The 15,438-nt window shown below is 51.4% G+C and overlaps 1 protein-coding gene across 33 annotated transcripts in view; it reads right to left on the bottom strand.

Moving 5' to 3' along the window:
- PTPRF (protein tyrosine phosphatase receptor type F) overlaps nucleotides 1-15,438 on the bottom strand; it is a 332,623-nt gene that overhangs the window by 18,704 nt on the left and 298,481 nt on the right. For 22 of the 33 annotated variants that reach the window (XM_085512298.1, XM_085512291.1, XM_085512313.1 and 19 more), the window contains 7 exons: nucleotides 14,760-15,013; nucleotides 13,707-13,797; nucleotides 11,246-11,458; nucleotides 8,207-8,361; nucleotides 4,954-5,069; nucleotides 2,647-2,679; nucleotides 329-426 (listed from right to left, as the gene is read on the bottom strand). In XM_085512298.1, coding sequence (XP_085368424.1) covers nucleotides 329-426; nucleotides 2,647-2,679; nucleotides 4,954-5,069; nucleotides 8,207-8,361; nucleotides 11,246-11,458; nucleotides 13,707-13,797; nucleotides 14,760-15,013 — 960 coding nt within the window. The remainder of the gene's footprint in view (nucleotides 1-328; nucleotides 427-2,646; nucleotides 2,680-4,953; nucleotides 5,070-8,206; nucleotides 8,362-11,245; nucleotides 11,459-13,706; nucleotides 13,798-14,759; nucleotides 15,014-15,438) is intronic. The other 11 variants (XM_085512304.1, XM_085512301.1, XM_085512319.1 and 8 more) reach the window with 1 other exon arrangement.

Raw genomic sequence — 15,438 nt, 5'->3', positions numbered from 1 at the left:
CACTTTCCAAATTTATGCCCTCCTTAACACCAGCGGAGGATTTATTTGTAAGCCCTCTACAGCTCAAGAGGGTCCTGCATGTGAGCACACAGACACCAACTCCATTTGCAACCACAGCGGAAGCAGGGCAGGCTGCAATGCATTCAGCCCTTTCCCTGCCCAAGCTGTGCACCGACTGCTTGCAGCATGTTCCCACCGCTCGGGGCTGGCAGGGCTTGCTGGCAGGTTCCCAGCCTGGCGTGGGGACCAAGCATTGCCTGCAGCTCCCCAGCCCTCTCTGCTGGGGGTCTGAGCACAGCCCCAGCCGGCACCGCTCTGCTGCGCTCACCTCGTACTCCTGGGAGAACTTGAGGCCATCGTTGGCCTTCAGCCGGTCGATGTTGTCAGCGAGGTCGGTCACAGGGATGGGCGGGTGGTCGCGCATGCCTGCAGGTGCAACAGAAAGGGAGGGGGGAGAGAGAATGGTTACAGCACAGCACTATGGGCAGGGGGACCGCAGCACAGCAAACCCGATGGGTGGGCGCAGGGCGGACATGTGTGACGATGTGAAGCGCCGGGCGGGATGGATGGGAGGTCGGCGAGATCATGCGGCACGCGCTCTGAGCACACGGTTCAGTGAAACAAAAAGAAAGGTGATGTGCAGAATGGGAATGACTGGGTGAGCATGCTCGGACAGTACAGCACCGGGCACCCAGAGCAGCCGAGCGGTGGGAACGGCCAAGGAGATGCTGTCAGTGTGATTCCTGGGCTCCCGGATGGGCTGGAGCTGGACGCAGGGTTCTCTGGCACTGCCACCACCAAGGGTTGAGGCTGAACCTAACCATAGCATCAGCCTAAAGATCTCATCCAGGCCTGTGGCATGGGAATTCCCTGAGAATGAAATAATACAGCTTCTGGGTGGGCAGAGGCTCCTCTGCCCCCTGGGGAGCTGTGGAAGACAGTAATGACCCCATGGAACAGACTAAGGTCCCCTGGTCGGGGATCACAGAGGTTTCAGAGCTCAGCTCTGGGTGGATGGATTTAGAGCCTGACCATCACAACATCTTTCCCTGCAGATGAGATGCTGAACTGGCAGGAACGTGGCTGTGAAACACCTTGTCCAAAGCCTAGCTCATCCAGATCCCAAGGCTCCTGACTCTGTTGGCGGCTCTGTGGGTTTCCCAGAAACCCCACATGGGTAATAACAATTATTAATAGGCTAAAGCTGTTGATTCACACCCAGGGAGACAGGCTGGAGCATGGCCAGGAGCTTCTTGACTTCTCTGGAGCCTGAATGCTGCCGCAGATGGCAGTGATGGGCCGCCAAGGTGATGGAGCAGTCCCTGGGCTGAGTATGTGCATTTTACGCAGCGGTGACAAGTCATTAGGTGATAACATGGAAGTGTCACAGTATATTACACTGCAGCCACTGCACAGCAGGGCTCCAAACACCTCTGCCAAAGGCACCTGCCATTGTCGAACAAAGGCAAGACCTGATCCAGCACACGTTTGTCCTACCACTGGGCAATGCAGGTCCACGGCTGGTCTGAGAGCACACGGGCATGGGGAAGGAGCTGTTTCTCATTGCCTTGTGCTGCAGTTCTCCTGCAGATAGTCCCCTGTTGGCCACTTTGCCCACTGGGATCCTCACCCTCTGGTTTTTGCACACTCTGCTGTTGCTGCCAGAGAACAGAGGCTTCAGATCAGTAGCAGCCTTCACAGCACAGAGTTGTTATGGGGGGGGTTGGTAAGGAGAAAGGCATGGGAGCAGGGCAGAAGTGTGGGGCTGGAAGAAGTAAGGCTGAAAAACAACTACAGTATGTAGTTATCCTTGTGTGGTCATGTACAAAGCACAGTAGAGCCATGGAAATCAGTGGAGCTACAGATACTATCTCTGCTGAAAAATGCAAGGGTCTATCTCCAAAACTAAGCTTTACTACTTGAAGGGGTGCTGCACCACAAAAGATCTGTATGCACAGAAGAGGAGGAAGAGGCAGACGGTATCCCATTATGGTGCACATGGAACAAGAGCCTCATATGGCACAGAGTAAAGCAGAGGGGATTGGTGGGGACTTGTGCTCACCACCAGGACTTCTACATGCTCTTGCAACGATTCTGGCAGCAGGAGCTCCAGAGGTCTCACAGTGCCACTTCTCCCACTCCCATTTAAGCAGCTGGGAGCAGATGATTTTATGTCTGCTTTAGAGTGAACTTGAATCTCACAAGACAAAGAAGAAATAATGGGGCAGTTAGGCTCATAATCTGATATTACTACACGCAACCTGCTGGAATACCCTTGGTGTCTGCTGCCCGTAACCCTATGGCTAATGCTACAGGGGAAGAAGCAGAGGAGTGTGCAAGCAGGGGGCCAGGAGCACCCTTCCATTTGGCCAATGGGGCTTTCTAACTGGCCACCTTCTGTAACCCAGCTGTCCCCACACAGGCCTGCAGGAGCCTCCTGGCAGCCCAGCACCAGGGCCTCCCCTTCTGCCACACTGTGCCGTGCTGCTGGTAGCCGCGCATGGTGTCCCAGAGTGGAATCACTGCCGTTCTATAGTGAGTGAGGGTGACCTTCATGACATTGAAACAAAAATTACAGAGACAAGAAAGAAAGGGAAAGAAAAAGCAAAAAGGTGTCAAAAGAGAAATACAGGAGTTAAAACTAACTTGAGATATTCGGGCAACTGGGGACACTGGCACCTGCAAAGAAAAGAAACGGGGCAAGAACAGAAATCCCATTAGCCTTTAAGTCATCATCGCAGAGGTTCAGAAATGGAAAGACAAAGAGGTGAAGATGCAAAAGAAAGCAGCACCTGCACAGCACCGAGCCTCCCTCCTGCATAGGGCCACCTGCCCCTTTAGCTCCGGCCAGTGCTGTGCCCCAGTACTGATGCCCAAATGGCACGGAGGGATGTGCAGGGGAGAGGGCACAGAGTCCTCCACCTGATGCAGAGAGCCACACTTCACATTGCACACCACCACGCACAGCCTCATGCTCGAGGGCAGGCAGCCAGGGGTGGTTTGTGCTGCACACAGCCCCAGCAGCCTCTGCTTGGTGCTCAGAGCCCCCAGTTTGCCTGCAGCTCGGTTGGCCTCCTGTCATGGCACACTGGGACGCTGCACAGCCCTGGACTTAGCCAAGCAGTATATTAGTACTGTCGGTCCCTGTTAGTACAGGCAGGCTGGCAGTGGGGGAAGTAACCCCTGTCTGAAGTCAGACCTACGAAAATGAGAAAGCTTAATATTTAATAACAGCAGACCAATTAATTATGCATTAAACAAGGTTTCCCTGCACAGCACACTCCAGCAGTGGAACTGAGGTGTGCTGGGCCAGTAGCCAGCACCTCTTGTCAGTGCACCCACACAGCACCACCTGGGCCACCAGCAGGTGACAGAGCAGCAACATGGGCCCGCTGGGCTTGGTGCCTTCCTTGCCTCCTTGTTAACGAGTACAAGGCTGTCAGGAGCTGGAGCAGTTATTGCTAGCCACATGACATCCGCTTATGCCCTGCAGAGCCTCATTACTGACGCAGGGTAGGGGGAAAGGATGCGGTGCTGTCACTTGGCGAGGAGTGCTGGCAAGCAGCATCACAGGGCACTGCTGCATCTCCAGTGTATTGGACTCTTTGGGTTGTTTTCTCTCTCCAGAGAGCTCTGTAAAATTAATGAACAAGGCAGTGTTGTTGGCTTATGCTTAGGCACAGGTGGGGAAGAAGAAATCTCCTGGACTGCTCTTCTTTTTGATGGCAGCTCTTGACCCCTCTTGCAGCTCTAGCGAGGGATGCCCTCGCTGCACAACCCCACTTTCTTTGTTGGAGAAGGAGCAGCTTTAAGCCCAACCTGTTACACTCCTCCTTGCAATGAACCACAAGCAGATAACAAGATGGCTCTTGTGTCCCTGGGCTGTAGGATGTATCGCAGAGACCTGTCCCCAAGCACAGGTGTCGTAGAGCAGCCCTGCTCAACACCTCACTCCTCCTCTGAGAGCTGCACACTGTTGCTGTGTGTCACTGCTGCTCCCTGCCATCTGCCCGCTGAGATGTTCCCTCCCCATTGCAGGTCCCCCCTTGCTCCCCACAGCGTTTTCCTCCCACGCTGGTTCATGTTGCGGCCAATTACTGTGCCAGGTGGGCTGACAACTGCCAGGCTGTTGCTGCATCCTGCCCATGAGAGCTGCCACCAGCCCTGCCTGGGAGCTGCAATTCCCCCTACAGCTGCTCTGGCACAGAGGGAGACATGCTGGTGGAGTCTGTGCTGCTGCAGCCAGGGCTCAGACCTCTGTGAGAGGCACCAGGAAAGGCTCCGCTCCCCCTCCCTGCCAGGCACAGCACGTTTACATCAGGAAATGGTCCCTTCAAAACCCTCCTGTTAGACGAAAGCTTTTAGATGAATGAGCAGCGGGAGGAAAAGGAAAGTAGGTTACAGACCAGGAGGAGCTGCGAGTTAGAAAAGAGCTGTGCCTCATTTACTGCCGAACTGCTCCCTCCATCACAAAACGAAGCCCTCCTCCACTTCATCTGTGGCTCAGGCTCTCTGAAAGGCTCTGAATGAGCTGGGGTGAGCCCGTCTCTGATCGTGACAATGACAGGCACCGTGCTTTTGGTGCCATCAGAGACGTACAGACACAAAGCAGCAGCATGAGACCTTTCTGCAGCGGGAAGTACAGTTGCCTCTGCGGGCTGTCACACAGCTACAGCCTGAGGCACCAGAGGCCAGTGCAGGCATGACTGGAGATGCTCTGCACTGAGCAGTCCTATGCAGAAAGCAACAGCTGTTCCTGAACCATCATCTGGACTGAGGCCATTAAAACCAGCAGTGTCTGTCACTGGGACCCAGCACTGCCTGGGCAGCAGCAGGGGCTGCAGGAAGCTCTTTGTCCCCAGCTGAGCAGGACTGCGACTCCCCCTCTGGTGTGGGGTCCTGGCAGAGGGGAACTGGGGCAGGTGGGGCATGAGGGGTTTTGCTGCTCCCTACCTGGAGTCTGGTAGTTGAGCCGCCTCATCTCGACCGGATCAGAGGAGTGGGCCAGCAGTGAATCCTTCAGGCCAATGGAGTGCTCATCTTTGGAAGAGGGGGAGTGTGCTCTTTTCCTGTACACACAGAGGATGGAGACAAGCAGGTGAGCTCTGGCATCAACCAACCTGGAAAGGAGTCAGAGTCCCGATGTCCCAGATACACAGCTCCATCCCAGGGCCCCTGGGGTTCCAGGCAGGTCACATCCCATTCTGTACCTCCAATTTCCCTTCTATGGGACAGCAGTGGTCGTATTTCAGTGATGGCAGAGGTTTGATTAGTGAGGCACTTTGAAATGAGATCTTCTGCATAACACTGACCAGAGAAAAAGCAGTCAGAGGCAAGATCTCATTTCCTCACACTCCCTCTAGGAACTATTTCCTGTCGTGGAGGGATATAATCAAAATTTTTTTTCCCCATGTATTAGACATATTTAAATATAGAACACTGTAATATAATAGTGTAAAGGCTCTTCAGGGTGTATTTTATTGGGCCATTAATATACGTCTTGAATGGCTGAAGGCACCCAAGGCGTGTATTAATGGAACAATAAAATACACTGTTGTCTCTTCATGCTATATTTATGCCTAAAGCAATGCCACCACCTCGGGCTCTTGCTGGAATTCACAGGCAAAGCAGGGACACATCCAATCAAGAAGTGGACAAGTGAACACTAAGGAAAATCTAATACTGTAAAAAGGGTTTCCAGCAATTCTCTAAGTCCCACTTCTTGTTCTGTGTTATAAATACACACGGTATTCCCATGCAGTACAGAAGATGTTGGGCAGGAGCAGGATGGGAGCACTGTCCCCATGAGCCTGTGCCAATCCTGATGCCTTGCCAAGATGCTGAGCGTGCAGCAATATGTAGAGACTCTGTCTTCTGGCTACAGCCTGAAAATGGGTTCTGCCTGATAGTGAACCCCTCTGCTGACCTGATGCTTTCTGCAAAAGAGGGGGCTGCATCACTGCTACTCTGTATAAATGCTAGCACATTTACCATCCAGCACATCGCAACAGCCAGTCTCTGCCTTCTGCTCTTCTGGGAGGCAATCTGAAGCACCCTGAGGGTTGCCATGCTCTGCACAGAGGCAGCTGCAGCTCTGGATTGGGGCACACCGAACCATGAACCATCAGAAGCTCTCAGTGCAGGCACAGGGTGCTGTCGCTTCCCCTGGCAGCTGTGCATGTTGGGTTGGCACGAGTGATCAAAATGGTAGAATTTAATGCATAAATCACAAGTGAAATCTCCATTCCCTTTGCAGCTCAGGTCATGAGCAGCTCCATCCGCAGCCTGCCCTGCATCAGACACTGGGGTTGTTCAGTAGGGAGCACCAGTGTGTGAGTCTTACGATACCCTGAGTCTTCTCAACATCTTAGAAGCCTTTTAGCTGCCTGGACTAAGACAAAAGAGCTGAAGGACTGAGTGCTTTGCTAGAAAGAAAGAAGAATACATGGCAAATAAATAAAGCACTGTTCTTCTTCTCAGGAGCAAGGCAGGATGTGCTGTGTGCTACTGTGTGCCAGTCCCTGAGCCCTTGAGCAAGATGGCCCAGCTTTGCTGGGGAGCAGGCACAGCATATAATGGATGTTTGTCTCTCTTATTAACCTAGTCGGGGCTACCTCTGAACAAACCTCCAGACCCCAAGCTATCTCCTGCTACTCAGCTTCAATTCATTCTCATTGTAGATCTGAAATTGTGAATATGCTCCACTAGAACCTATGGGAAAAAATGCCTCCGAAGAGGCGGATGGCAAAAAGCAGTGGGATAATACAGCATCCCTGTGAGCACATGGATGGTGCTGGTTGCAGACATGCTGCTGCTGCATGGGCTGGGATGGGAATGCTGGGTGTCAGCACAGAGGGTTTGTGCTACTTTCTGCTGCTTAGCTCTGGGTTGTGCCAAAATGGGCACAGGCCCAGGGACAGACCTTCTCTGGCAGAGGGGGAGAAGGCCATTTTTTCAACGTCAAGTTCAGCGAACATTTCATTTCTTCCAATTGTCTGGTATTCCCTTAACATTTCCTCATTACAGAACGCGAGAATGCACCTGCACTCTTGCCAGAACAGCTCTCAGTCTGAAGTGACTGAGAATAGAAAGAAACACATATCACTGCTGTTGTTGTCCTTTCTGGATTTTTAATTTAATTGAGAAAACAATCTGGGAAAGTCTTTGTGCTGGAACCACCTCCCTGTGCCAGCCTGCGATGCCTTTGAGGAAATAAAGTCTTTGTAAACCTCCAGGGTTGGCATGCCCCTGTGCTCCCAAAAACAAAGATGCCCCTTACTGGCTTCAGGCTTGATATTTACAAAGGGAAATAGACTTGAAATTTTAGCAAAACAAGAAGATAAAATGGATTCCTACCTTTCTTGTTTACTAGATCCAGGGAAGAGCAGAAACAGAAAAAGGAAAAGATCACTGACACAGAAAGGCACTGACTGCACATGCACAGCAGAGCTCCATTTAATCAGACAACAAAAGCAGCTCCCTTCCCCTAGCTACAGATACATATGTAAATAGAGAGTCCAGGAGGAGCAGAACCTTGGAGCTGAGCTGATAGAAAATGTGACCTAGTGTAATTGAACAGGCTATGCGAACACATGCAAATGCAATCTGCAGCTCCTTGCGAGGACTGACAATTGCCTCACACCACAGCTACAGCTGTAGCAGGGCTGCTCTGCTGCCCGTAAGCAGGCGGCTGCTTCAGCAGGGACACAGCAGCCAGGACCCAGAGGCCTCAAGAGGAGAGATCTTACTTTGATGTCAGCCTGCCATAACCATGCGCTGTTCTCACCCCGTTCCCCCTGTCAGAATTCACAGCAGTGGGGGCACTGCCGGAGCTCCAGCAGGCAATTTCAGAAGGCAAGCAGTGCTACGTATGCCCCTGGTGCTGCAAATCCAAGCTGTGAGACCAGAGAGTGATCAGGCTCCTTCTAAGGACAATGCTGCTCTCCGTCCCACTGCTCACAGGTTTCCAGAACCCACAGCAGCTCTGTGTCCTTGGGCTGATATTAATTACCTTCCATATATCCAGCCCTGCAGTCTTTGTATAGCAGCTTTCTGCTGTACCGGGTAGAGTTCTTTCTCCTCCCTATGACCCCTAAGGACTGCCTACCTTGGCTCCCCACACCTGAAGGGAAGAAGCAGGGTCATGAAGGTGCCACCACCTGCAGTGCTCATGCTGTACCTGCAAATGCCCTGGAGCATATCTCACCTTTTGAAGAGGAGTATAGCGATGACGATGATTATGATTAATATCACAGCCAAGACAGGTCCCATCACCCACAGCATCTCCGGCTCGTCCTGCTGCTTCGCTGAAGCCAATTCCATCACAATCTCATCTGAGTAAGGGCTGGCTGCGTATCTCTTCTGAACAGCACCGCAGGAGAGGGAGAGAAAAGCAAGCATCCATTAGGCTAAAGCAACAGCCAGATCCCTGAAACACAGAGGTTTCCCCTCGCCTCTGGCTAGCAGGGAACAGTGTTGCTTCTCAAACCACATATCCTCCCTCTCTCAGCGTCAGCAGAGGTCCCACTGCAGAAGCATTATCTTCCTGGTGTGACACATCCCCGTGCCAGCAACTTTCTGGCTAGCAGACCTGGCCCTGAGGTGCCAAACTGGAGCAGCCCAGCTACGAGCCACTTGCCAGCCCTGGATTCTCTCAGAGCCAAATCACAGGCTTTTGAATCCCAACCAATTGCACAGTGGGGCTGGCTGATGATTCCTAAGTGGTTCGTAATACCTGCTGTGCTGATATCAACACATCTCTCCAGGACAGGGCTATATTAGGAAAACCCCTGCTGGGCTAGGCGGTTTTCTTAAAGGAACAAAATGACAGGAACATTTTCTTCCCGATGTCTCTGCTCTGATAAACAGACCTTGGAAAGGGGCTCGTGCTCACAGGTCCCTTTCCAGACATTTCTGCGTTCTGGCAGCCCAGTGATTTACAACCCGAAACTCCAGCTCTCCAGCCCCACCAGCAAGACAGGATTAGCAGAGACCCAAACCCTTCCTGCAGCACAATGACACTGCACCTGGCCTGTTCTGCTGCTGTTGCTAAGGCTTACGGAGCTGTGCTGTCCCTTTGCAGCTCAGCAGGGTTAAACACTGCAATAAGAAATCCTTTCCCCCTATTAGTGAGGGCCAGAGATACCTCATTTCTGTGCCTGTGGCTTTCGAGCAGCACCTGCTGCCTTGCATTGGAGAGCTGGGAATGCTCTGCTCTCGACACAGAAAGATTTGGTCACTGGAGTGGTGCCTGCGGGTCTATGAATCGTCCATGTTAAGGCTGGAGTTTAAACATGCCCTTCTGTCTGCGTGCATGTGAGGGGATGGGAGAGAAACATCAAGCGTGCTGCAGCCACGCAACCACACAATTTGATCTCCTCTCACAGGTGTCCTTGATCCCAGCCAGCCTGGTTTCACACGTGTGGAGTACAGAGGATGCTCTTATCTGTGCCTTCCTTCTGGCAGCATGCAGGTGCTGCATCCTCGCTGCTCTCCTCGGCTTTATCATTGGGTAGAAATGCCACTGGCTTGTGGGGGTGAGGAGGAGGCTGCTGCTTTGACTGTGTAACTTTTCAGCTTCCTTCAGTGTCACTGACATTGCCGCTGGCTCCTGGTTCAGCTCTGTTCCTACAGCAAATCTGCTCAAGGCCACTGCATCCCATTGGCCCCTGGTGCAACATGGCAGGGTGCAGCTCTGAGCATGGCAGAGACAAGAAGATGCTCCATCAGAGGTGAGAGAAGGGGCTGAGGGCCTGGGGCTTCTCTCTGTAGGGGGAAAAGGGCTGCTCTGGAAGGAAGGCATACTGGCTTTACTCAGCCAGATTAAGCTGCAGTAGGCAGGGAGAATGAGCCCACTGCTTCGTGCACCCAAGGAACATACGTCCACCTCCAAGCTCTCTGCAGGGTGGGGCAAGATTCACATTTCTGCAGAAACCTTTTGGAAATGCCTCCTTTCAATAGAAGGCAGGAGCAGAAGAAGTCAGAAGGGCTGTTACCTCAGTGGCATTTCCAACAGCAGACTGAGAGGTGCGAGTACCCCTGAGCTCAGACAGGTGTTGTTTCAACCACCCATCCCTCCACCTTTGAAAAATGGTGATGCTTCGCTTGTCTGCTGACACCAGAGACACAGCAAGCAATTTCAGAGGAGCTGAGTGAGGGAGATGGTGCACAGAGCTGGAAAGAATGTCTCAGGCTTCAAATGAAAATGGGTGTGATGCAGAAGTGGATGCAGAGAGGTGGCAGCTAGGAGTAAAAACCCCACTGGCAGCTGACTGGGGGGCTATGGCAAATCTGTGCTAGGGAGGAGAAGATGTTCATCATCTGGTTATGATCATCTCTTCTTAACAGGGACTGCCAGGAGAGCATACCTGGGGGCCTCTGCTTTACCTTATTGTTACTTTGTGACTCTCCTCCCCTCACCAGTGTGCACATCTTGCCACAAGAACACGTGAGCCGGATGAGAAATGAAGAACTTGACCAGCCCTAATGAGCCATTACAAGCAAATGAGGCTGAGGATAAAAGCCACAGCTTGGAAGCCGCCCAAAAGATTCTGTGCATCTCTATTATTTCCATTATTTACACAACAGCCACTGCCACTGCCGCTCCTGCCCTTCCTGTTTACAGCTGGATGCTGATGCAAGGTCTCTCAGTGCTGGTCTCTGCTTCGTGCACCGCCACTCCCTTCCCCAGCATAGCCCCAGTGCTTGGTGACAAAGGCATGGCCCATTTGCCTCCAGCAAGGTGAGGCACAGGAGCACGAGGTGCAGCAGGCACATGCATGGTGTGACTTTGCCTTGCTGACAGCCCTGCAATGGAGATAGGTTTACTTCTCCAGTTGTCACCTGGGATGGGATTCTGGCCAGAGAAGGGCCACGAAGGCAACTTTGCAATGGGGCTGTTTTCCACAGGCACTTATTTGACTGAAAGCAAGATTAGAAGCTCTCCCATGCAACCATGCATCATGCTCTGCTCTGGGAACAGCCCAGCAAGCCACAACCGAGCCTGCACAGAGTGGGTGTGTTTGCACTGCTCTACACTCTCATCTGTTATGTCAAGCACGTGTCAATCCCCTCCAAAAACACCATCTATCAAGTCAGCTCCCACAAACATCCCAGCTCGCTGACACTAGCTATGCAGCCTTTTTCTCTCCTCTCTTGAGAATGCTCCACCACGACGCTTTCAGCCCCCACCCATCCTAAGCCCACACAGCTGTGCCAGCCTGTGCCCCCAGCAGAAGGTCCTTACCGTGTCCCCATCTTCCAGCGAGGCCAGCACGAAGCAGCGGTAGCTCAGGTCCTGAGAGAGGGGCTTGTTGTAGAAACCCTTGTAATTCTTCTCGTCCCCCAGGGTGAAGGTCTCGGGCAGCACATCCACTTGGGCAGCAATGTAGGGCTTGAGTCTGTCTGCTTGGCGTCGCTGGCGCCTGCTCTGGCTGCCCTGGCTTATGGCCTCCAGCAGCTGGGGACAAACAAGGTACATCACTATAGCTTCACCCAGCATGGCACCGCCTGACACCATCACCTTACTGGCTGTAAGGCTCAGAGCGGAAGGAAGGCAAGGAAAAGGGTTGGATTTGGACACGGCAGTATGAAGAAACCAGTCATCCCAATGTAACCCCTGCCATCCCAATGGTCTACAAGGGAACCTAGCCATGTTTTTTGGCCCAGGTGTTGGTATGGACAGTAAGTCAGGAAATTCTTTATGGACGTTGGATGTGAATTACAACTGATGCTGATGTATAGGGAAAAAGTGACATTTGCTGTGTCTTTCCCTTCCGTCAGAGCTTCCATATTTCACCTGCTGCTGTGTCGCAGGCAGAGCTTTGTGTAAATCACTCAGTGATAACAGATTTCATGGGATGTTCAGAGCAAAAATGGCAAATTTCATAGTCAGCCACGAATTCATGAAAAAGGATATAAGCACACAAAAAAATTCAATTACATTGCTAAGAAAGACTCTCGGATGTTTAAAGATGTTTTTCTAATGAATAAAAACCAATACCAGATCTTGAACAGAAATGCTAATTTACAATGAAGGAGGAGGCATGAAACACATGAGTGTTGTTAGGGCAGATAGAGAACGCTGGTTCTATTGCAGGGCTGGGGTCAGAGATGTGCACACAAAACCACGCCGCTGAGCTCACTTTCTGAGCATGACAGCCCTGTAAGGCACCCCCTACTCTTTCCTCTCATCAGTCCACCCTTGCTTTCTTCCTAAGAGCCATGTTGGAGTAAGCACAGGGGGAAAAGGCAGCCAGATGGTGGAGTTTTCTCTCATCACACATCATGCTGCTATGTCAGCGAGGCTCTTTGGGGCAGAAGGCACAGCTGTATGTGCCTGGGCTCACCCCACAAAGCCACGGGGCTCCCAGCAGTGATGGATGCTGCTGGATGTTACTGCCACCTATATATGTAACACACCGTAAGTCTGTACCAAAGGAATGCTAGGCTTGCAAAGTTCAGATCCTGAAAAATTAGAAGATGTCAGAATTACTGTCACCTGGACAAAAATAATTCAGCCGTGCACTGTGTTAGAATCCTTGATGACGCAGTCACATACCATCTTTCCTGTAGCTCCCCTGCTTCCTTCAATACACAGGACAGACAGTGCTTAATCAAAGAGCAGCTTTGCCATATTTTGTTTTGTTTCTTTGCATTATGCAGCCCGAGGCTTTGTTTATTGCTTACTATTCAAACCCAGCTCTGAAGACAAAATTAATAATTTCCTCGTGGGCTTTTCTATGGTGCTGATCACTGTAATATTACAAGTGCTTCACAAACATTAACGATCTTATCTTCCAAACACCCATATGAGGTGAAATGAAAGCGATTATCCTCATTTTTACAGAGAGAGAAGAGAGGCACAAGGACATAAATGTAAAAAATGCCCACTAATTTTGAATGTCAAATTGAAAAGCCATCAGCTTGGTTTGTTTTTAAAGAAGACTTAGCGTGTTTTATTGCACTGACTGTATCCAGCAGAGTTCTACTGACCTTTCTCTGCAGCTGCTCAGACTTTGTGAGCAAGGCTTCAGTATCTCAGACTGAGGACTCCAAAAAAAGGCAAAGCAGCGACTGCTAATGCAAATGGTGTTTTACAGTGTTACCCAGGACTAGGTAAAGTGATTAGAGATAGAATCCAACTCTCTGAATTGCCTTCAGCTACCTAGAGCACAAAATCAAACCACCACCCTTTCTCATCCTACTCTTCTCTTCCTTGTGCTATTTGGAGCTTCTGGAAGGATGCAGGAGAACTACAAATGATGGCTCTTCATTACACAATTCTGCTTCACATGCTGAACAGATCCACCCGTACCTGGAGCGAGCTGGGACCCCATGGAAAAGACTCTGCAATCATGTAATTAAAGATTAATGATAAGCAGGGGCTGACTTACATCTTCTAACACTTTGTAATTTCTGAGTGCTTCAAAGCTTACAACTTTGTTCTCCTAATGGACCCGTGTGTGATTTCTGTGAATCTGGGTGTGTGATTTCTTGGCATTTTCCCTAATTACTTAGGGTGGATATATGTGGGGAAGAAAGAGCCTACAAGCCCTTGTGTTTCTGCCGGCACCCACACGTGTGCTGCTCCTGCACGGGGCAATCTGCACTTACAAGTGAATTCACACAGCCTGCAACAAGCTTGTGCAGGGAGCTGTGCAGCTCTTGGAGGACACTTTTTCTGCAGCACCATTGCATGCTCCTACCTGGTCCAGCTCCATCTCATCAGGCGTTCGCCACCGCGCCGTTGGGATGCTGGGGCTCTGCTCAGCTGGCACAACCACGATGTAATACCACCTGGCAGGAAGGAAAGCATGAGTACAGGGCAGCAAGGAACACGTGCAGGTCTCTCCCCCCCCCCCCCCAAGATGACCTGCTCCACTCCCTGCCCTCTGAGCAGCAGAAGGGCTCGGGAAGGAGGAGGCCAGCTCTCCAGCTGCACCAGAGAGGGGAACTCTCCGGTTAGCGCTCATTAGGTTAATGAAGATCTACAGACTGTGCTCCATAGGGTGGTGTAGGAGCTGCAAGAAGGACATTTATATAATCGGATTGTAGCAAGAACCCTGGGGGAATTGTGCTTCAGCACAAGGATACCACAGTAACGAATAAGACTTCCACAAACTCGCTTTTTTAATCTCCTTGAGGCTTTAGGCATTATTTATTTAAAGGATATTATATACTGTGTCAGAGAAAGTTCCCCCTGATTCTCAACTGTGTTTTTGCTGGTAGCATCTGGAGCATACCCACCAGGGCAAGGGCAAACTGTCAGAGAATTGTCTTAATTTCACTGCAGGTAAATATTTGCTCAGAAGGAGCCAGCAGTGTGAGCCCACGTTCATCACACAGGTAAATGCCTGGCTCTGTACTGCAGCCTGCTCTGAAATTCACTCTCAGATCACAGAGCCCACAGGCTGGCAGGGGCCTGCCCTACACTGCTCCCCGTCTTCAGCCCTTTATCCTCCCCTCTCCATCTATCTTCGCAGAATAGTAGAACCATTTGAGTTGGAAGGAGCCCTTAAAAACCACCTCCTCCAGCTCCACTGCAATTAACGGGGACATCTACACCTCCATCGGGTGCTCAAGCATGATCCAGCCAGACCCTGGGTGTGTCCAGAAATGGGGCATCAGCCACCTCTCTGGGCAACCTGTTCCAGTTCCTCACCACTCCTCTACTCAGTCTCACCCTCCCCTCTTCGAGTTTGAAACCATTTCCCCTTTTCTTGTCACAAGAGACCCTATTGAACAGGGACAGCACCTACCGAACTGGCACAGTGGTCTGCACTTTGGGAAGGGTAAGCGTGAACTTTCCTTCCTGGATGTACTTGTTGGTGGCGATGGGTTTGCTTTGCAAGACGTCAGGCGCAGTGCGGATGGAGACGAGGTGCTGGAGCCCCCCAGCACTGTTCCCACGGTTCATCAGTACAAAAGAATAATCCGTGTCTGGCTGGAGGTCACTTATGAGCTTCTTCATGGAGTGGCCGTCCACCTCCACACTCTGGCTATTGTACAGAATCTGAAATGGGAAAAAGACACGCTTATGTAGGTGACAGCAGCGTTACAAACAACAATCTGGCTGTGGGCCCTCCCTCAGCTGTCCAGGTACTATGAGCTTCACAACCAGCCATCAGTCTTTAGGTAAAGAAGAGCAGCCCCCAGCAGAGGGCTGAGCAGTGATCCCTGTGCCTCGCAGCCATGGGGCAGTGATAGGGGCAGAGCCTGGTGCTCAGCCTTGTGTCACACATGTGAGGCTTTTCAGCATTGCTTTGGAGGAGGAATTCAGATGGCTGCGTGTTGCCCTCGCATAGAGATGAATGGCTCTTTGTTTCCTGTCTCATGAGGCTACAACAAGCAATATGCTTTCGGTGTAAAATCCCATCTGCTTTAAATTGGTGGCGCTCCTATGTCTCTCAGCTGATGCCCGATGATATGGTTAGCGCT

The sequence above is a fragment of the Coturnix japonica genome, chromosome 11 (genome assembly GCF_054131305.1).
Source record: "Coturnix japonica strain WE chromosome 11, WE-NBRP24, whole genome shotgun sequence".
In the NCBI taxonomy this organism is placed as follows: Eukaryota; Metazoa; Chordata; class Aves; order Galliformes; family Phasianidae; genus Coturnix; species Coturnix japonica.
The sequence above is the reverse complement of the archived record's forward strand: the minus strand, read 5'-3'. Positions and strand labels throughout refer to the sequence as shown.